Below are 22224 nucleotides of genomic sequence, written 5' to 3'. Positions count from 1 at the left end.
ATACACACCACCACACTATACAGTCCCAACACAGACATACTTTTGTTGAGGCTCTTAAAAGTAACCTACCTAAAACACAAAGCCCTCCTAAAAGTAGTCGGGAAACTTAGTACCCATCAGCCTCAAAAAACTCTGGGCTTGTCATGAAACTTGCATCCAAGAGATTGTCTCAACTCATATGTCCATAAGGCAAATCTCAATACTATCCAGCACCTTGGTCATAGGAGATTCCGTAGTGAGACACATGGATGCATCACTCACCAGCCTGCACTAGGAGAGGGTCACAGTCAGTTGCCTATCATGGTATCAAGACTCACCAAATCACACATGCACTCGAGTCATTATACCACAACTACATGACTTGAGATGCACCTTCCAGGACAATATGGAAAGAGATATGAAACACTGATGGATTTCAACAACTGGCTTCTGGCGTCATTTAAAAGGAGATCCAATATATATCAGCCTGGGAGGAAGTGGTAGACCGTCTGCATTGCTTCACCAGAGACTGCCTGCACTCCCCCACCCCAGCTTTTTGAATACCGGCCAAAAACTTTTATTTATTGATTAGGTCAGTCTGGGGCTCGTACTCCAGATCCCCAAAAAGACTCCACTCTACAGCTGTGCTAGTGGGGAGTCTTTATCCAGGGTTCCAAGCCAAGTCCTCCCAACACGCTCTTTACAACCAGTGCTTCGTGTCCCTGGTCACGTAGCTCACACACAAAGATTTGATTTATATACAAATGCGCCTGGGAAGGCTGGCACATGTTTACTAGCTATGCCCCCTTCTGCCCAGGACTATAAGGTAGTTATCACTGCCAACAGAACTCCTTATCAGCTAAAGGCCCTTATGTTACTATTTCAAATGGTAGTCTGACCAACAGCAAGGCTATTTAGGAGTGGCTATACAGTGTCATATTTCTCTAAATAGACCAGCCACAATTGAATCTAAAAGGATTACCATGCCTTAAAAAACTTACAGCAAGGCAAGTGCAGATGTGGTGACGAGTGGATGTTGTCAGGTCAAAGAAATACAAAAAGCACTGTCTCGCTCTCAAGAGTTCTTAAATTAATATCAAATATTACTGCTGGGTTAGCTTGAAAGACATCACTTTTTGTCACTTAGCAAGCTAAACCCCCATTGACAAAGAATTTAGCAGCTCTGAAAAATACCTCTCTCAGATGTTTGCAGAGGGTCTATATATTATAAGAACGAAGTTTCACGACTTCAAACACCATATGGGCGACACCATATGAATGAAACTGTGAAACATAGAAACGAAAATAAAAATGTAAAAATTAAAGAAAAACCTACCCGATCACTCTGAGGAGGGTAAATATTCACAATAGTGCAGGTACATCCCTGGTCTATTCCAATAAGGCATGCTGTGATTACATTTAGCTCAGTACTTTACACACACTTCTGTGTGAATAAATGACTCGCACAGGACATAGGATTATTTACAAAATTGCCGACAGCTGGGCTGGCAGTGGGAACCCCCCCCCCCACAAAAAAAAAAAACACTCAAGCTAGTTTTTCAAGTCTCCCTTGAGAAACTCTGCTTGACAGGGTTGATCTGGAAATTCCTCATCCCATTCCCTGTCTTGAGAGCCCATCTGCATTGGCATTAAACCCACTGTGGTGCTACATTATCATATATGCCTACAACCCTAAGCTTTAGCTTAGTAACTTGGCATTTTGCTGGCTGGCTTGATGTAGCCATGCTAAGGGATGGTGGTCTGTAACTACAGTGAATTTCCTCCCATACAAATAAGGCTGAAGTTTCTGCAGTGCCCACACTATGGCTAGACATTCCTTTTCTACAGCTGCACAGCATTCCTCCCTGGATTGGAGCCCATGACTGAGATATCACTGGGTTCTCTTCTTCCTCCGAGGAGATGTGACCGAGTACACCCCCTCATGGGCAAATATTTGCCCCACTCCCTCTTAGAAATGGTCTGCAAATGCCCGTAGCATCTTGAGTGCAGAGTTTAACCTCTCAACAAGAACATTAGTCTGGGGATGGTAGGAAGTGGTCTTTAGGCGCTTCAACCCACAGCGCTTCCACAGACAAGCCAGCAGGTCTGATATGAAATTGGTACCTCTGCTCTGCCAGTCAGTATTTCTTTTGGGAAACTGACCTTGCTGAAAGTCTCAAAGCATTTGCCACCTTGTCAGCCTCAATACAGGACAAAGCCTCAGGGTATCCGGAAGCATAATTACTACCGCTAGGATATATACTTTTTCCCTGTGGAACCTGGGGTACTCAACAGCTCCCAAAAATATCCATAGCTACCCTCTGAAATGGCTCCTCAAATCACAGGCAAGGCATCAAAGGAGCCTTCACCTAGTCTCCTGCCTTGCTTACCTTTTGGCACTGCTCACAGGCCCTGCAGCACCCTTACACCTCTAGAAATCCCAGGCCAATAAAAGTTCTACACAATACATCTCTTGGTATGCTTTGTCCACATAAGCTGCAAAGGGAATATAATGGGTTATGGCTAGGATTGCCAGACCGTAAGCTCTGAGCACTACCAAATGCTGACTTCTCACCCTCTAGCGCTCTCTCCGGGGTCCACTTTCTATACAGTAGCCTTTTGTCCTAGTATACAGATTTTTTTTCCCCTTGAGAATCGGGTACCTCATTGGCTACCTCCCAGAGACCTTATAATGTAAGGTCTGACAGCTGAGCATGTCTCGGCTCTATGTAACTCTTCCCAGCTCACCCTCCACAGAACTAGAATCCTCTGACAGCAGTGCCTCACTGTCAGCCTGGGTACTACTACTCATCTCTGCCCTTGCAGTCACTCTGTCCAAGGGATCATCAGTGCCCAAAAGTAGCTGTGGCTCACTTAGTCTCACTGCTACTGGTTAGCTCCCACCCTGAAGTAACCACCTCACCAGTCCTGGCTGCAAGTGTGCAGTCTGTCTGGGCCTCCTCCAGGCTACCAGACCCACCTGCTAGTCTCCAAGCCAGACTGTGTGCAACTGCATGCAGACAACATACTGCATTATCAAAATCATTCCCAGTCAGGACATCTGCAGGAATATCCTCAAAACACACCTACTTGCTGGCTTCCTTTTCCAACATCGCAGTCAAGGTGAACCCTAGCCAAAGTATTTGGAATGGGGTCTCTCCTAAAGCTCTGACTGGAATAGACTGCCCAAGCAAGTAGGCCTCCTCTTTAACCATTGCAGGCTTCACAGTGGTTAGATCAGATGCAGTGTCTCTTAGCAGTGGCCTCTTTCCCATTTACTAAGATATCCTTGTCGTAAGACGAGCCTACTGCTGGCATTCTGCCATTCCCACTTACTGGCTCTCCCACCTTTGGTTCCCCACCTTGCGTCCATGGACATCTATATGCTACATGCCCCCACTGGTTGCATTTAAAGCATTTAACCCTTGGACGTGTACCTGGACTAGTGGCTTTCCCCTGCTACTGGCAGACTATGTTGGGGCAGTCTGGGCTGCCCACCATGGGTTCCCTTAGACCCATGAGCAGCACTGGGTATCCCTTTCCTGTGCAGCTATACCCTGCTTGCTAGGTACAGGTCTCCCTTCAACTCATCTGCAGTATTGCATTGCCCATCAGCTAACCAGATTCTCATGTCTTCAGGCAAAGCGCCAAGGGCTTGTCCCCTCACCAAAAGGTCTGCCAGCCCTTCAAAAGGTGATGACCCGACATCCACTCTCCCACCTATGAAAATAAAATGCTTAGTTCAGCAATATATCACACTTTCATCAGCCTTGCATCATGCTTATAAAACGTTTTCCTACAAGATTCAGGTGTTAACCCAAAACATTCTAAAACAATTTACTATTATAATTTAAGAACTCCGTATCGGACAATTTAGAAATAAGTTACAACTTTATCATGGAGTAAGGGAGTCGAACTGTACCCAAAGCCCTTGGTCAACATACTGTTTACATACCCTTTCAAACATATGAAACTATCCAAATTATCCCCCTCTGTAAATTGTGGAAGAAATTTACTGACCTTTGTTGCTTCTGGGGCTCAGTTACTCCCTTCCCCATTACCTCCATGACCCTGACGAAAAGTCACCATCTCCTTTTCTTGTTGTCTCTGCCTCCAGTTTCATTGCCGATTCTATTCCCAACCGTTTGGCCTCCAGTTCAAGTCTCTAACTTCAGATGGATTTTTAAGTCCTCTGTGGAAAGGATGAACTGTCCATTTTCTGGGAGTTGTACATCTCCAAGGCCAGTCTAGTTGTCCTCCTGATTGCTGGTCTGCGATGTAGCAGTGCCCGAGGCTACAATCACTTCTGCCTTAGGTTGGCATGCACCAGTCCTTTAGCCTGGCACATCTCAGCCAATGGGTTCCTTGTCCGCTTGCCATACTCTCCTGCTGACCAGCAAGCAAGCCAAGCCATACAAACCTCTGAATGTTCACAGTGTGGCTGATTTGAGAGTACAAACACCTTCAGTGACCACACCCCAACAATGGCAGAGAAATCAAGGAACTCCAATCCTCACCACTGGCAACAGCGGGGGATGTACACAATGGGAGGATAAGTACACACACAGTAAAATGCAACTTCCCTTAAGAGCACACAGAGATCAGTCTGGGGCCAGTTTCTCCCTCTCTCCAGATTTCCAACAACACTCCCCATCGGCACAGCTACAGAATAGAGTCCTTAGCCTGGGTTCCAAACCAGGTCCTCCCAACACACTCCATCTAACCAGTGCTTCGTGTACCTGCCCAAGTAACTGACACACCCAAGAAAGGCTGGCACAGGTTTACTAGCTTTGCCTCCTTCTGTCCAGACTACAAGTTAGTTATCCCTGCCACCAAAACCCCTCATCAGCTACTTTAAGGCCCTTAGCAAATGGTGTCCAAGCCTACTGTGCAATGTTACAGTTAATCCAAATTGTAGTCTGAGAGCAAAGCTATTTAGGAGTGGCCTGTACAGGGTCACCAAATAGTTATGCAAGTACGCCAAGAGCTTAAATATCTCTAAACTGACCAAACATTGAGAGGTTTAAATATATTTAATAATAAACAAGACAATACTCTAAGTATCAGTCACATCAGTGTTCAAAATCACAAGAAATATTTAAACATTGCAGTACAGTCTGAAATAAAGAAAACATCTAAGCTACAGTTTACTGTATTCCTATCCGAATCTAAAAGTTACTATGCCATAAAAAACTTACAGCAAGGCAAGTGCAGATGTGGTGATGACTGGATGTAGTCAGATCAAAGATAAATACAAAATGCACCATCTTTCTCAGAGTTAAATTAATATCAAATAACACTGCTGGGTCAGCTTGGATGACATCACTTTTTGATAACAGACTTTCAGTTCCCAAGCTAAATCCCCACTGTCAGAAACTATCAAAATTTAGCATCTTTGTGAAAAATACATCTCTCAAATGTCTGCAGATCCTGGAAATCATAAAACAATTCATACATCTCAAACATAATAAACGCTCAAGGACCATACAAAAACATCCAGCTCTAAACACTTCTTTTACTGCACTGAAACAGAGAGATAAGTCTGTTTATGGCCCAGTAATTATTAAAAAAATAAATTTAACTTGAAAAAAATTTCAGAGAAAATAGGTCAAGTTAACCTCTTGCATTTTCAAGTTAACATAATGCGTTCCAGTTTCCATTACACATATACATCCTATCAGCCACAATAGTGGTGGTACATTCCTGTTCTATTCCAAAAGGGCATGCTCTGGTAACATTTTAGCTCAGTACTTAATAGACCCTTCTGTATAAATCATATCATCAATATTCACAAATTACATAGCATTATTTACAAAATTCCCCCCGATAGCTGGACTGGCAGTGTGACAGTGACCTAATCTGCAAGTGACTAAACTTTGTGCCAAACTCCCCAAAAGATGTTGAACCCCCACCCCCCAGGCCTTTCCTCAAATGCCTATTGCCAAAACCATGGCATAAACAGAAGTGCTAAGAAATGTACAAAAAAGTGTACTTTGGCAAGTATATTGACAATACTCCCCCTGAAAATTGATCCCATAGTCACAGATATGGGAACCCATGTCAACAGCTGCCCTTTTATTTAACTGGGAAATTCCGACTGGACCAGGTCCATTTTCAGCAGAGTCCCTGGGAAAGGCTCCAGCATCAAGTTATACAAATACAGTACATCCAGCATAATAATACACAAAACAGGTTTTATCATATATGCTGAGCATAGTAATACAACAAGAAATTAATGAAACACTCCATGTAAAAGGATATAGAACATACGTAAAAAGAATGTCAGTTATACATTGGTAAGAGAAGAAAATATATCTAGTAAGATTCTACAGTTAAAAGTATCCTTTCAGATAACCAAGCCTACAGGGGATTAGAGATCCAGCATGTGATCAGAGGAGTTTGGAGAGTTAATAGTATGGGTAGGGTTATGTGATACAAGGGCATAAACGGGTACTAAGAAGGTGCGATCTGAGGGAGTTTCTGCCAATTTCTGGAAACTGTATGGGAGTAGAGCGCTTTCCCTGCATTATTAGCCTTTGTGATAGAGATCACAACATACCTATTATTCCAAAGGAAGTCATTTTCATTGCACAACTTGTACCTAAAAAAGGTATGACGTCCAGATTCAGGAATGTAATCATTCCTCTGCACTCTGCTCTCAAGCCAATCACTGAATATAATGCCCCTTTCAGTATATACACACCTGTTCATACACGCATGACAAATGAACCATAAAGCTTTCTCACTAAAGAATAACTATGCAAGCTATCTCAAAGCCTTCTCTCACCTCTGTATCATACAGGCTTCTGAGAGGTAACCTCTACTTTGTGTATACAGCTACAATAGACCCTATCTGGTCAGACATATTACACATTTGCAAGTCTAAAAGAAAGCATGAATGTCCACTGAAGGATCTCAGTCTTTTGCACATAAATAGAACATGTCGGAGGTATAGTTGTGTATCCGAGAATACTTTCTAGGGAATAGTCCTCCAAACCATATAAAGAAAACTATTCTCACTCCAATCAAATGCGATTTGAATGAATGAATGTAAAGGAAACTACATTCACCCTAGTTTAGCATCCCTGTCCCTCATGGATAGAGAGAATGATCCAACATACTTTTGTTCTGTCCATCTCTGGGCTATTTGAACGCAAATAGCAGGGCTAAAAGCCACCAGCAGTAAGCAAGGCTAGGTTTCTTATGATCATCCAATATCACTGGCCTACTAAGTACATATGAAACTAGGAGAGCACCAAGCACACAGACCCTTTGCTAAACTGCCTTGTACTGGATAACAATTGCTAACAAATTACATTTCTACATTTTAAAACAAACTTAAAAATGTTTCATCAAATATGTTTTCAAATCTAATTCCATGCCATACCAGATACCTCCTTCGATTATTTCATTTAAAGTGGATACTAAAAACTGCATTATTCTCACATTAAAGTAGCTTGTCTGATGCAGACTTCGTCAAGCCATTTCAGTAGAGAACATAGTCATGATACTGTGACATTACAAGGAGGAATTACATCAAGGATCAGCTCTGAGTCCTTTCTTATTTGCAATGGTGATGGACAGTTTGACAGACTAGATCAGACACGAGCCCGAGTGGACTATGATGTTTGCAGATGACATTGTGATCTGTAGTGAGAGTAGGGAACAGGTGGAGACTACCCTAGAGGACGGAGATATGCTCTAGACAGAAGAGGAATGAAGGTCAGCAGGACCAAGACAAAATGTGTGTGAAAGAGGGAGGATAGAGGAATGGCAAGGATGCAAGGAGTAGAGATGGCGAAGGTGGAGGAGTTTAAATACTTGGGATCAATAGTTCAGAGTAATGGTGAGTGTGGAAGAGGTGAAGAAGAGTACAGGAAGGATGGAGTGGGTGGAGAAGAGTGTCAGGAGTGATTTGTGACAGACTAGTACCAGTAAGAGTGAAAGGGAAGGTCTACAAGAGGGTAGTGAAACCAGCTATGTTAAATGGGTTGGAGACAGTGGCATTGACAAAAAGACAGGAGTTAGTGTGGCAGTGGCAGAGTTAAAGATGTTAAGATTTACACTTGGTGTGACGAGGGTGGAACAGGATTAGGAACAGTGTACATTAGAGGGTCAGCCCACGTTGGAAGGTTTGGTGACAAAGCCAGAGAGGCAAGATTACGTTGGTTTGGACATGTGTTGAGGAGGGATGCTGAGTATATTGGGAAAAAGATGAAGGATGAAGCTACCAGGTAACATGAAGAGGAAGACCTAAGATAAGGTTTATGGATGTGGTGAGAGGACATGCAGGTGGTTGGTGTGAGAGCAAGATGCAGAGGACAGAAGGAAATGGAAACAGATGATCCACTGTGGCAACCCCTAACAGGAACAGCCGAAAGATTATGACAAGAAAGAGCTGCACTGAATTCCATGATGTACCACACCTACCTGCTTTAAAAAAAAAAAAAAAAAAGTTTTTACTAAATGCTGCATTAAAAAGTGGCTTGGAGGTCATATGAACAGCACTTATTCATACAAGCCTCAAACAAGACAGTTAAATGGTAAATGCTATGCCCAAAGAGCCAGACTGCTTCTCTAAGCAACAGACACTGCCAAATTACAGATGCAAGAGATTCACAATAAGGTAAGAAGCAGGTGGAACAAACAGAAGAGCAGTTTATTAAAAATGGGAATAAAAGGAAAAGGAATCTTGAGACCGCATTTTGTCTTAAAAAGGAACAGTAAAGTGAATTTGTTGGAGTGGATTAAATAAGATGACTGAATGGATCGGTTTACTGAGCCTTGCTGGGCACTAAGCAGATGAGGCATTTGCCATTACCAGAAGATGCTACGCTTGGAAAACCAAAGTAAAGTGACGACATCTTTTGACTTCACAAGGAAAAAACAGAAATGAAGTCACTGGAAGGGATGCCTTTTTTTCTGTGGAACATTATTATTCTGAAGTGAACATGGTCTAATGCGTGGAAGCAGTTTAACTGGAGGAGTACAACACAGTCATTTCCAGTTATACTGCAAGTTTATTAGAAAGCACTGGATGTTGTATAGGCCGAATGAAGAAATGGAGATGGCGAGTAAGACAACTACCCAAAAGAATTACCAAAAAGGTAGACAGCCTACTGTGCAAGACAAAGAAGAGTATCAAGAAACAGACAAGCAAATGGGGAAAGGGGGAGGAGGAAATCAAAGGGGAAAAAAAATTGTTTATATGCTTTTCCATAAATACAGTTGGAAAAACTGAAGAACTTGGAGATGAAGTTTGAACTAGGATAGCCTGATAAAGTTTACATGTTTAAAAAGACAAGCACTGAATGGACAGCTGGTTTGAGGAACTGCTTTGCGATACTTGACTGCAAATAGGAGATGCCAAAGTATAACAAATTTAACAATTCAGCAGAAGTCATTAAGTGCAAACAACTGGAAATTGACATGGACAAGAGCAAGTAAAAAAGTTAAGCTTGCGCAGGTAATATCCGTGATCATATAAAAGTAAGGTGTATGAGCCACCAATCCAAATGTCTGACCCCTCAAACATTTTTCTGCATTATATTTGCGTCTACGTCATATACACACACACCTATACATATGTGTATATATATGTGTGTGTGTATATATATATATATATATATATATATATATATATAAAAACAATTATAACATTAATATCAATAATCTCCTTAGTTTCTTTGTCAGAGGAGAGTATGTCAAGGACTGGGATGCAGCCTTTTGAAATTTGAGTACATGCAAGTTTACCTGTTCAGATTTTTAATCAATATAGAACTTCTGCATTTTTTTTTTTTAATACATGGCATTTAAACGGATTTTACAAATAGGCAAAAACTTGTTTTGCTAATAAAATTACTACTACTTTTCTTCAAACTATAACAATGGTAGAGGTGGCTGTATAAAAAACTAGGCCAGGTTATCTAGGAAACTTAACGGCCTTCCTTCCAATGTATGATGCATGTCTCTACTTTTAAACTAAACTCTTACCCAAAGAATATTCAAGTAAGTTTATTTTCAAGGATGGCCCCCTTTAGGATGGTGTGCTATACTCCAATACCATAGACTGGATCCCATTTTCCTTTCAGAGAACATAAACCTTGTGCTAGAGACTGGGGAAACCAGTCCCCGATACATAAATGTCTAGACATGAATTTTAAAAAACAGTGAAATAGTCTTAGACCTGGCTTTTCTGGTTCTCATGCATTGTTTGCGTCTTTTGGCTTTTCCCGGTTAGGGGTCGCCACAGCGGAACTCTGGTCCGCTGACTAGAAGTTGATTTTTTATGTACCAGCTTGCCATGCCCAACGCACAACCCATCAACAAAGGTACACCCATTCACACACGTCTTCACTCAGAAGACACTCTAGCAGTGAATCAAACCAGACAGCGTCTTACTGTGAGGAGACAACACTACCGCAGCACCACCACTGCTACTTTTCCATTAACGGGGCAACAGGTTTTTTGGTTGTGGCTTGTCCGATTCAGACTTTGTAAATATTTAAAAAAGCCTTAATATGCTTTCCGCACCACCTAAATAAATTAAGTTACTGCAACGTGTTTTGCGTGGTTATGAGTCAAACTGTTTTGGACGTTTCTGGCTGCCAGAAAACTAACAATTAACTACAGAAGGGCTCAGCACACCCATTAAACAAAGTAAATCATGTCACCTCCATACTATGCAGAACCTATTCCACATGTATATTTACAATTTTTTTCTGAACACATCACACAGTGGAACAGCAGTAGGGGAAAACATGTTCTACATTTTCCCCCAAGTAATGTGTAGCTGTGGAGATCAACATTTCAGAAAAGGATGAATGCGACCTACAATGCCTGGTTTGGACAAAATACACAGGTCAGTTTGCCTTTATCTGACAGTTTCCTTCAACAGTTACAACCAAAATATTAAAAGCAGATGGCAAGAGAGAAACATTCATTGAAAACCAAAAGGATACCCCACACAATGTGCAGCACTGTCCAGTGTGAGAAAAGGCAAGAGCACAGCACGGTAGTGCACACAGCCTATTTTGACCTAGCCTCGATACCATCCCGCACTCTGGAATTACAGATAAACTCACTAAATTGGGCATAAATCCCTGTGTCACAAGATAGGTGTCCAACTGGCTCACTAACAGAACACACAGTAAAAGTAGCAGACTCCAAGTCAGACTTCAGACATATAAATATATATAGGTTCATACTAGGCTATCTGCCCTAGGGCATTTAAAAGCCTAGCCAGAGTGTGTGTGGCTTTCACCACCCCTTAGGATGAGAATACTATACCCATTAGTTTGCTGTGCCTCTGTCCAGCAGTGATACAGAGATGATTCCTGGGGTAAACCTACAATCTCCCATCCACTCGTCAAGATTTCTCTTGAACAGAGTCAGTGAGGGGCTCTGCCTCACATGGACTGGGATTCTGTTCCATAGTGTAGGGAGTCTCTGGGTGATGAATCTGTCCCTCCAGCACGTCCCATTTATATCCGTGTTGAGGTTTAAGTCTCTTGCTCTCGTGGCTCTGGTGGATTTGGATTTTTTTGAGGTGGAGCATGTCCATTAATTCCGGGTTGGACATGGCCTTGTATGTCAGGCACAGATCACCTCTGAGCAGACAGTATGCGACTGAATAGAGCTGGAGTTTCTTCAGTCGGGCATCGTATGACATATGTTTGAGCCCCTTTATCCTTTTGGTGATGAACTTTTGGGGTCTTTCCAACTGCTGCAGGTGTCGGGTAAGGTACATTCCGAATGGGGCGTTTTACTCAATCATTGGTCTGATGAGTAAAGAGTACAGGGGTACAATGACCTCTCCTGATCTGGATGTGAATCCCTTCATGATCAGGTGGGCAATGTAGAAGGTCTTCCTAACCACTTTGGCAATGTGAGTGTCAAAAGAGAGGTTACTGTCAACTTGGGTCCCCAGGTCCCTGATAACTTCTTCAGTGTTTGATGATTACCACCTATGTGGTAATTAGGGGTTACCTTGTTTTTCCCCAAAGGGTATGACTATATATTTTTTGGCATTTAGCTTAAGGCCATGGCTCTGGCACCAGTTATCCATTTCTATGAGACCTCTCTGGAGGTCTGTCTGATGGAGTGTCAATTATGGTGCCCAGTTTGCAGTCATCTGCAAATTTTGTCAGCCACAATCCCGCTACGTTTGCCTGCACTTCAGAAAAATAAATGCCGAACAAGAGGGGGCCCAGGACTGAGCCCTGTGGGACACCGCTCGTGACCGGCTTAGTCTGACATGGCACCAGCAACTCTAACCCTGTGTGTTCTGTCCTTGAGCCAGTTTGCAACCCATCTTGTGACATATGGGTTTACATCTAAGCTGGTGAGCTTTTCTATGATGCCCAAGTGGGGTATTGTGTCAAACGCTTTTGCTAGGTCAAGGTAGGCTGTGTGAACTGCCTTACCCTCATCAATGGCCTTAGTGACTGTTTCGAAAAAGTCGACCAAGTTAAAGAGGCAGGATCTGCCCTTGACAAAGCCAAACTGGGTAGGATCCAGTGTCTGTAGGTCCCCAATGTCTTTATGAGTTCCATTATGATCCTCTCCATAGCTTTGCAGACAAGGCTCGTCAAGCTTATGGGGTGGTAATTTCCAGGGTCCGTAGAAGCACTGCCTTTGTGGAGTGGGACCACAGTTGCCGTACGCCATTTTTTGGGTACATATCCTGTAGTAAGGCTAAGGTTAAACAGCAGCCTTATGTGTGGGTTTAGTTCCTCTGAGTTCGTGTAGCACACAGCCGGGGACACCGTCCGGTCCCATTGATGCTGTGCTTTTTGCTTTAGAGAGAGCAGCTCTCACCTGGGCATCTGAGATGTTTGGGAGGCTAGACTCTGGTGGGATAGATATTTCTCCTTTTGGGGGGGAGGGAGGGGAGAAATTTGCACTGAACCTGTCTGCCAGTATGTTGGCAATGTCTGTGGGTTCAGTGATTTTATCATTTTGGACTAATTCTGAGCATATCTGGGAGTTTCCACCCAGGTTTCTAACATAGCTAAAGGCCTTATGATTGTCTTTTGTGTCATTAGCGATTTTTCTCTCAAAGTTGGCCTTAAATGATTTTATGAGTGATCGTAGTTTTTTGCTAGTATTGATCAGAGATGCACATACATACATACAGACATAAATATATATAAACACATATATATTTCATACAGACATATATATAGAAATAAATACATATAGAAATGTATTTTATTTATATATATATATATATATATATATATATATATATATATATATATATATATATATATATATATATATTTTTTACCTATAACCTAAAATAACTCTATTAACTTTACACCAAGTAAATGTATATTAACTTTACACCAAGTAATTGTATATTATTACAAACTTGGAGCTATATAGTACTTTTCATACTGTCCGCCACACCCAGTATAGCATGGATGTTGTCAGCCCATTTAGTAGCATTGCTAGATCTGTAACTGACACCTGTTTCAAACTGGTAGTAGCACTTTCACTTTAAATGTGGGCATTTAATTTATTTAACCTAGTGGACAACTTGGTTAATGCAGGTATACAACCCATCTTGAGTAGACGCAAGATTAAAGCTTCAAACAAAAAAAAATGTGCATTCAAACAAAGTGATTCATTCACTAAATGAATTTATACATAAACATACAAGGATAGTATACAATACCCTTTATATAATCCCTTTTCAGAGACTTCACAATGCAGAACAAATTCAGTGAATGGGATCAAAACGAAAATGCTTTACATGGGAAGCATGACATTTTAATACAACTCTTGAGATTGCACAACCTTAGGGTAGGTCCCAGCACATTTCTCGAGTCAGCTTGAATCATCAAGTGCTAATGAAACTGAATCACTTAAATATGCATGGTTCTGAATAAGTAGGATTTGCACAACAAAAAGCCACATACTGGTGACCAAAAATGAGAAATGGTTTTAATGCTCTAGTACAGCTCATCCAAGTTCTTGCACAAAAATCTCACCAGATACCTTTTTGAGGAAAGTACTTTAAAAGACATTAGCAAACCATACTGTCAGGATACAAAGTTGCACAAGTTGTGACAAACAACAAAGGGTAAAAGAAAGCATCTGCCCTACACTATTCAAGCAGACAAATTCTTCTTGCAAGCAATGTCAGACAAAGAAAAAAATAAATAAAATAAAATTAGTAGGACCTCTGTTTCTTAGCATTAAAACCACATCTAGAAAAAACAGAATACCCTCACTACGCTAAAAGACAAGATTAAGTATCTTGAGATACTATTCATAAAGAAAGGTAACAGACTGAAAGGATAAAGGGGTAACAAAACAATTTATTGCCTATGATGGAAAATCAGCAACAGCCACAGGATGGAAACTTCTATTCTTGTCCACCTATGCTCTCTCACCAGTGGTCATATGTGGGTGGTGTAAAAGGTGATACTATGAACAGAAACAGAGATTCCTCAACAGAACATCTGGGCTCACTCAGGAAACAAAAAATTGGGGTCCTAATGGAAAGATGTCAGCAAGTAAAGGAGTAGTAGTAGTAGTAGTGCTGAAATTGAATTCACCCTCAAGTCTTGAGTACCTTCACAAGGTGGACCCTGTTTTTTCACAAAAATCTCACAAGGCGACACTGATATATAGACTATTTATATAGCATATATCCTGGACAAAAATCAGTTAAAAAAAGTGTCCAATCCTGGTAGGCACACTGGTGCCAGGACGGGAAAAAATGACAGTGTAGAATTCTCAAAATACGGAAACATTCCTACAAAGGGGCCAGGCTCAGGGGGAAGATGGGCCCACTGTTGTAGAAGGAAGTAGCAGTCCACAGAAATTGGCCAAAGAAGAGCCATAAAGATGACAGAGTAGACTGAGGATAAGAAAGAAATTAAGTACTGTTACTATTATGTAAAAAGCCCAGAATTTCCAGACACAAGATATACAAAAATGATTAAGAGAAATTAGAGGAAAGAAAAAAAAAGTTACAGCATATAGATCAAGAAATTTTGATCTCTTTGGAAACAGAAGCATCTGAGGAAGTGCAAAAATATAAAAACCTAGAGCTATTTGAAAAATACAAAAAAAGAAATATGGACATGGGAAAGAGCAAGATTTGATATGGTGCAATATTTATGCAAAGGAGAAAGCAGTTAAATATAAAGAAGGCAGTCTCAAAAGATATTTAAAGAAAAAAATAGGTAAAAGCATCCAGATATGGAACACTTCACAATAAAAAAAATAGCACAAAGATGTAATGTGGAAAAGATTAGTAAAGCAGAAATTAAAGAAATAAAAATTGAAGTTACTGAGTGCCTGCGAAGTGAAGGATTTAATGTAGACAGTCTAACAGACTACATTACAGCATGATTGAGCGAGTCCCCATAATAAGGAAAAACAACATCAGGAGACATGTGAAGAAGAAATCTGGACATGGGAAAGGAGATTTAACATGGTGTAATATTTATGCAAAGGAGAAAACAAACCAAACCAATACAAAAAAAGAGCAGCACCAAAGATATTTGAAGAGAAATACAGGCAAAGGAATTCGGATATGGAAAATTTTACAAGAAAATTACAAAGATTAGTAATGGACAAGTCAAAGAAATGGAGATTGAGGTTATGGAGCAGCTGCAAAAAAGAATTTAGTGTAAAAAATCAAATGCAGAAAGCACCACAACAGGATAGAGCAATGGATATCCAAATTAAGAGGAAACCAGTGGAAAAGGTAGCAACTGGTCAGGTACCATATCAAGATATTTTGGAGCCTTCCACAGGAAACCAGTATAAACGTTCACATGAAGCTAGACAGCAAAGTAAGGAACAGGAAACTGTGGAAACTCTTGATGCAGTCAATGTTGAGGAGTGATAGGCCAGTGAGTTTCCACATGACAGAGCAACAGATGACACAGGATGAATTTTATTTTACATTTGTTGACCGAGCTAGTCTAACTAGCTATATGGCCATTTTCATTAGGGACCTGGGGAGATAAGCTCTGTATATGAAACGGAAGAAAATGTGCCACAAGAAGATGTTATAGAACTTTCTATAGAATGCCCACATGAAACTGAAAATAAGGGATGTGCCCTCAGTTTGGAAGAAAATGAGCTAGAAGAAGAGGTGCTTGATTTAATGGGCATGGATAGATACATTAAGATCAATGAAAGAATAGATTGGAAAAGGTCAATAAAGCCCAAAAAGTAAGAAGTCTGATAAAACAAATGAATGCAGTAATTAGGACTGTCCATAGAGATCAATGTGATATAACAGAAGTGAACAGATATACTACTGTGCTGCTGAATTAATAACGGATAAAGTTCTACTACAAGAACACAGGATAGTGAGGGAAAGGAAGGGGAGAAATCTAATACCATCATGGAAGCATCAAACAGAGAAAACTATAAAGCAATTAAGAGAAGTGTTACTGTTAGAAGATTATAGAAGAGGGAATAGAACAAAAATACTGAGATATAGATGTGATTAAAGCAAAGCACAGCATTAGCATGCACCACCGCAAATGAACTAAAAATTTCAGCACAGGCAGAAAAGCTTACAAGATACACAGATAAGTACAAAATATGCAAGTTACCAATGACCCAAAAAAGTTTTACAGAGAACTGGCAAACAAGGTAAAAGGAACGCAGACCACAAAAAGGAGAAAGTAGGATACATTTTGGAGAACAGCCACAGAAACAAAGTTAAGAAAAGCCTTTAACTGGAAAATCCCAGGCCCAGATGCAGTACCTAACTTTTAGTTAAAAGTATTAACATATTTGCATGAGGATTTAGCCATGACCAAGAACTATTTATATGTACACCCTGAACAGACACCACACTGGCTAACAGGCAAAACAATGCTCTTGCTTAAGAGGAAACCTGCAAGCTACTCAATAGACCAATAACTTGCCTTCTGACTATGTATAAACTATACACGGGAACTGACAGAGTTTACAGTCATTTAGAAGAAAACTCAATTATGGCAGTAGAACAAAAGGGCAATAAAAGAAAGTCATATGGAACAAAGGATAATTTGTTATTAAATAAAGTTAGTGGAGAACTGTAAAAAGGGGAAGAATTTAAGTATGGCATGGATTGACTACAAAAAGCATTTGTTAGTATCCCACATTAATGTATAACAAAATGGAAGAGCTCAGGAACGAACGCAGGAATAGTTAAGGAGAGGCGAAATCAAACCAAGAAATGAAAGGTTAATACTGGCAGCCTAAGATGGTGGGCTATGTACAGGCTGGTTTACAAAGTCCATTGAACATGTGGGAGAAACAGACAAATATAGGTTTTGTAAAACAGAATTGGAAAAAGTCACTCACCTTGTTGCTGGCTGTGACACACTGACAGAAGGACTGTATCGTGGCGAGACTGTTGCACTAAGGATTGTACAAACATTACAGTACTGAAGTGGCTGAAAAACACTAGCCACAAAGCATCATAGAAAATGAAGTTTATATCACATGGGATTACCCATTACCAAGAAAAGACAAAAGTAGCACCGATCATTGAAATTGCCACACCCAGTGACTACAGCGTCTTGCATACAGAGACAAAATCATAAAATATCAGGATCTGCAGGCAGAAACGAGAGTAATGTGGGAGAAAGATACCCAAACAGTTCCAACAGTAGCAAGAGCAACAGTTCTTATAAAAAAGACTTTACAATCGTATTTGGATAAGTTACCTGTCCATATAACTCCATACGAACTGCAGGAGTCATTACTGGGCGGGTATTGTGAAGAGCACTATGACTGACAGACTGAAACACTAAATTTTATGAACTTTAATCATACTGTGACTTAGGAATGGGGTCCATTCCTGTCATAGTATTAGGGTCCATTCCCATCATAGTATTAGAAAGCCAAAAGACTTGGAAAAATTAAAAAAGGCAGAAAAAAACGCTCAGCATCTTCAAAACTGAGCATAGGACACACTTCTTTAGGTGCAATGGCATCACTCCAAACATCAGGATACTTTAAGAATGGTCCAAAAGGTACCTCACATAGGAGATGCGGTCCGTCCTGCAGCAGGGCAGAGGCACCATGAAGGAATTACCTTCCTGCTTCCCAAGGAATACCTAGAAATTCCAGAGTACAAAACAAGAAAACTCTGGTAGGGTTACCACCTACCCCACTTTGCGAGGGGCAGTCCCTCTTTGGGCAGTTGTGTCCTGACAAAAAAATTGTAAAAATGGCAAATGTCCTGAGATTTTAGGACAAAAATATTTCCTATATTTTATGTAATAGTTGCATACAACAGTTATTCTTTATCTGAAAACCTGTTATAAGAAACAGAAGCATATAAAATGCTACAAGAATAAGCTTTTATTTGGCAAAAAAGTTAAGTTCTATCCTTTGTATTGGCCATAGGTATGTGTCGGCCTGTAAAATCTGATGTTTGCACTAAAATGTCCCACTTTGGCCATTTGAAAAGGTGGCAACCCTAAACTCTGGCCTACCTTTATTACTACTGCAGCATTCACCAGGACGCACAGTTTAGAAGAAAATAAAAGTGTGCACAGGTAAGAAAATACACCAGGTTGCGGGATCTGTGATTAGATAATGCTAATTAATAAGACAATGTAATACCGCAGTTAGTAGGAATTTGGCCTCCCAACTCCATGGTTTTATGCTGACCTACAATTACTGTCTCCTTGGGAGAGTGCACAGTCATCTTCAAAACAACAGGCTATACACAGCATTTGCCCTTGTCCTGTAACCCACAATCCGTCCGCTGAAATTCCTCCGGATTACAACACAAAAAAGTGCAGTAATACAACATATCACAAGAGAATCTGGAAAAGTTCATAACCGAAACTGTTTAAGAACTAACTTATCAAAAGGCTATTACAATCACTGCGCATTTATTACAAGAATCAATATCAATATATACTCAAAATACTTCGAACAGCAAAACGGCTAGAAAAACAGTAACGGTGTAGGTTAAATCATACAGCTTAATTTCCTCACTACTCAGCCCAAACACAGCTATTCAAAAGAATGCATCAAAATGATGCTCTGCGTGGTATTTACTAATAGTGCTTACACTATCCCAATATTGTAGCATACTTCCAAGGTGTCTACACACAAAACTGCTGAAAGAATACAGATATACACTTTTCGCGTCTAGTGGGATATCAGCGGAAATACACATTTTCAAAGACTTCATGAAATATTTTACAAACCATCTTAAACGTTCAGTTAAAACACACGTAAAATCCATCAAAGGAAACGTTAAGCAATACTTTGACAGGAGAACAAGGCCAGGAATCCATGGTGTACGTGACCGCTACCAAGGAGAGAACTAAACCTGTGAAACACTTACAATTCACTTCCTTCAGACATTTTACACGTTCTATCCCAGCACCCAGATACCACCACATTTAACCAAACAAGCACATAATTTTACAAATTATTACCAACAAGTTTCTGAACATCTTGGTACAACCACTTCCACAGTATAATACTATACAAGGACACTTGAACACGGAAAAGGAAGTAAACGATTTCAAAAGCCAGTATCCCACAAATCTGAGCGCCAATTACATGTTATTTACGTCATGGCAATGATTCAAGGCCTCTTTCCACTAAAAGCAAAAAACTACCCCGCCTCTTTCCACGCCCCATGTTGTTTAGTTGATGACTGACATTTAAAGAAAAGCGAATAAAGGGGAGTGAAGGTTTTTATAAAATAAAAGCGAAAAATAAGAAGATATTTAAGCAGTTTATGCGTGCCTTTCAATTTTTTTGTTGAAGAATTCTGGACAAGACAAAGCTTAAATGACGAGAAAAATAGATAACCAAAACTGGTGGCATATTTTTAATATTACTATAATTTACTTCAAGTTAGGTTTTGTAACATCACGCATTTTTTGTAATTCTCGTTTTTTTTTTCCTTAGAAAAATGTTTACGAGGGCCGGGACACAAATATGAGTCTAAACTTTAGGTAGTCGAAATGTATCCGTTCCCATTAATTATCGTGGATATACAACACTTTTGGCAATAACTGGTGTTTTTCTATATCTCTCGGAACTTTGATAGTTGCGTAACATCGAGGAGTTGCTTCCTACCGTTTCGGCCCCAGCGTCAATAAACGGGCAATTCTTATATTACTCGTATACCTCAGCTTATTTACAAGGACGTCCCTGGTTGAGTCAAAATTTAGCTCTACCCTCGTAAAACTAGTGATTTTGAAGAAAAGTAGTAGATTGCACTAATGATTAATGTTAAAAAAACATACAGTTTAATTTACATTCTGTTATTCAGTCAGTGTCAATAGTATAGGCTTACCACCTGTCCCACTTTGCGAGGGACAGTCCCTCTTTGGGCAGTTGTGTCCTGCAAAAAAATTGAAAAAATCCCAAATGTCCTGAGATTTTAGGAAAAAATATTTCCTATATTTTATGTAATAGTTGCATAAAACAGTTATTCTGTATATGAGACACCTACATGTTATAAGAATCAGAATAAGCAACTAAAATGCTACAAGAATAAGCTTTTATTTAGGAAAAAAAGTGAAGTTCTGTCATTTGTACTGGCCGTGGGTATGTTTTGCCCTGCAAAATCTGATGTTTGTACCAAAAATGTCCCACTTTGGGCATTTGAAAAGGTGGCAACCCTACAATAGTACAAATAGTTTAGTGTTCTTGAGTGTCTGGATTTGTCGCTGATTGGTTGAGAAGTCATTACCACTCGAGTACCTAATTACGAGGAGTGTTCCTCATTGCAAGTCTTTAAAAATGTCATGCTCCTTACTGTTTCGTTACGCATTCAGTGTGAAGATTTTTTTTAATTAATGTCACGACAGCCAAGAGATATATTTGGTAGTAATGAAAAACTTTATTGGTATCCTGTTTGGTGGCAGTTTCAGGTGATGATGAGAGTACCCAACCACGTATGTATGTCTTCCGCTGTGGCCTGTTGGGGGTTGCCACAGCGGAACTCCGGTCCGCTCATGAATGGTAGTGGATTTTATAGTTGCCGGCCCGAGGCCCAACGAAGGCACGCCTATTCACGCTCGCACCTACCTGCATGCCTTTAAGGTCACTCGACCGCGGGGAGGGCATGGAAACTCCACACAAAAGGCGCTCCAGCCGAGAATGGAACAGGTGAACCTCTTGCTGTGAGGCGACAACGCTAACAGCGGCACCACCGCGGCTTATCACTCGGTATTCTGGAATTTCACTTACGCCAGTGTTGTCCATTATCACCACATTTTTAGTCAACAATGGTGTAATGTTTAGACTGTAATATACACGTGTTTTGATTTAATACAAATATTTGAACAAAAAATGGTGTAACTTTATTGCTATAAGTAAAGTACTTATGGAAACCGCTTTAAACAATACTTTAATTAGCGGTTAAGTGTAATAGACTACCGCTGAGATGACTGGCTGTAAAGCGCATAAAACTGCCCCCATCATTGAAACCCAATATTTATTTACCTTTTTGTTTTGACTGTAATTAAATATAAAAAATAATCGTACTGGAAAGGAGTCGCAAAAGGTGATTGCGGGAGCTTAAGCAGACTAAAGAGAAACCGCCTTTAACACTGGAAATATTTTTTTAAAACCACATGATGATGTTCTTGCGTCACTATACTGACCATTTCCCGCAGGAATGGGCGTGACCGGAGTGATTGACACATACATTCCCTGTGATGTGGTATACAAACGACAAATGATTCGCATGAGATGTATACTCAATTTGTTGATTAGTGAAGTGGTTTAAAAACAATTTTGTATTATACCATGACCCCCCCCCCGAAACGTGCACGCTGATTGGCCAGCGTGCCCGTTGTAAATCGAGTTATACTAATGGAAAAAGGTCCGGTCCCCCGGACTTTTTTCCCTTAGTATAACTTCGTTTTAACACTGTCTCGCTATGTTAAATGGGTTTAACATGGCGAGACAGTTAAAATAAGCAACGGAGATCTCCGTTGCTCATTTTAAAGCTGTCTCGCCATGTTAAACCCATTTAACATAGCGAGCAGTGTTAAAGCAACGGAGAAAGCAAGATCTCCGTTGCTTTTTGTGTCGCTATGTTAAATGAGTTTAACATAGCGAGACAGTTTAAAATAAGCAACGGAGCCGTTGCTTATTTTAAACTGTCTCGCCATGTTAAACTCATTTAACATAGCGAGACAAAAAGCAACGGAGATCTTGATTTCTCCGTTGCTTTACACAACTCTGATGTACCGCGCAGGCGCGCAGTACATCAGAACTGCCGGATGCCAG

The 22224-nt window shown here is 40.5% G+C and overlaps 1 protein-coding gene across 2 annotated transcripts in view; it reads right to left on the bottom strand.

The window, feature by feature from the left end:
* The window catches only part of LOC122795320 (cytochrome c oxidase subunit 7A2, mitochondrial), a 40900-nt gene extending 21358 nt beyond the window's left edge, over positions 1-19542 (bottom strand). The window contains exon 1 of one of the 2 annotated variants that reach the window (XM_044063675.1): positions 19407-19542. In XM_044063675.1, the coding sequence (XP_043919610.1) occupies positions 19407-19424 (18 nt within the window). In that variant the 5' untranslated portion in view covers positions 19425-19542. Of the gene's footprint in view, positions 1-19172; positions 19192-19406 lie in introns of those variants that run through there. The other variant, XM_044063676.1, reaches the window with a different exon arrangement.
* Positions 19543-22224: the final 2682 nt, after the last annotated feature.

The sequence above is a fragment of the Protopterus annectens genome, chromosome 1.part0 (genome assembly GCF_019279795.1).
Source record: "Protopterus annectens isolate FY-2018-M chromosome 1.part0, PAN1.0, whole genome shotgun sequence".
Classification (NCBI taxonomy): domain Eukaryota; kingdom Metazoa; phylum Chordata; order Ceratodontiformes; family Protopteridae; genus Protopterus; species Protopterus annectens.
This window is presented reverse-complemented; position numbering and strand designations above follow the sequence as displayed.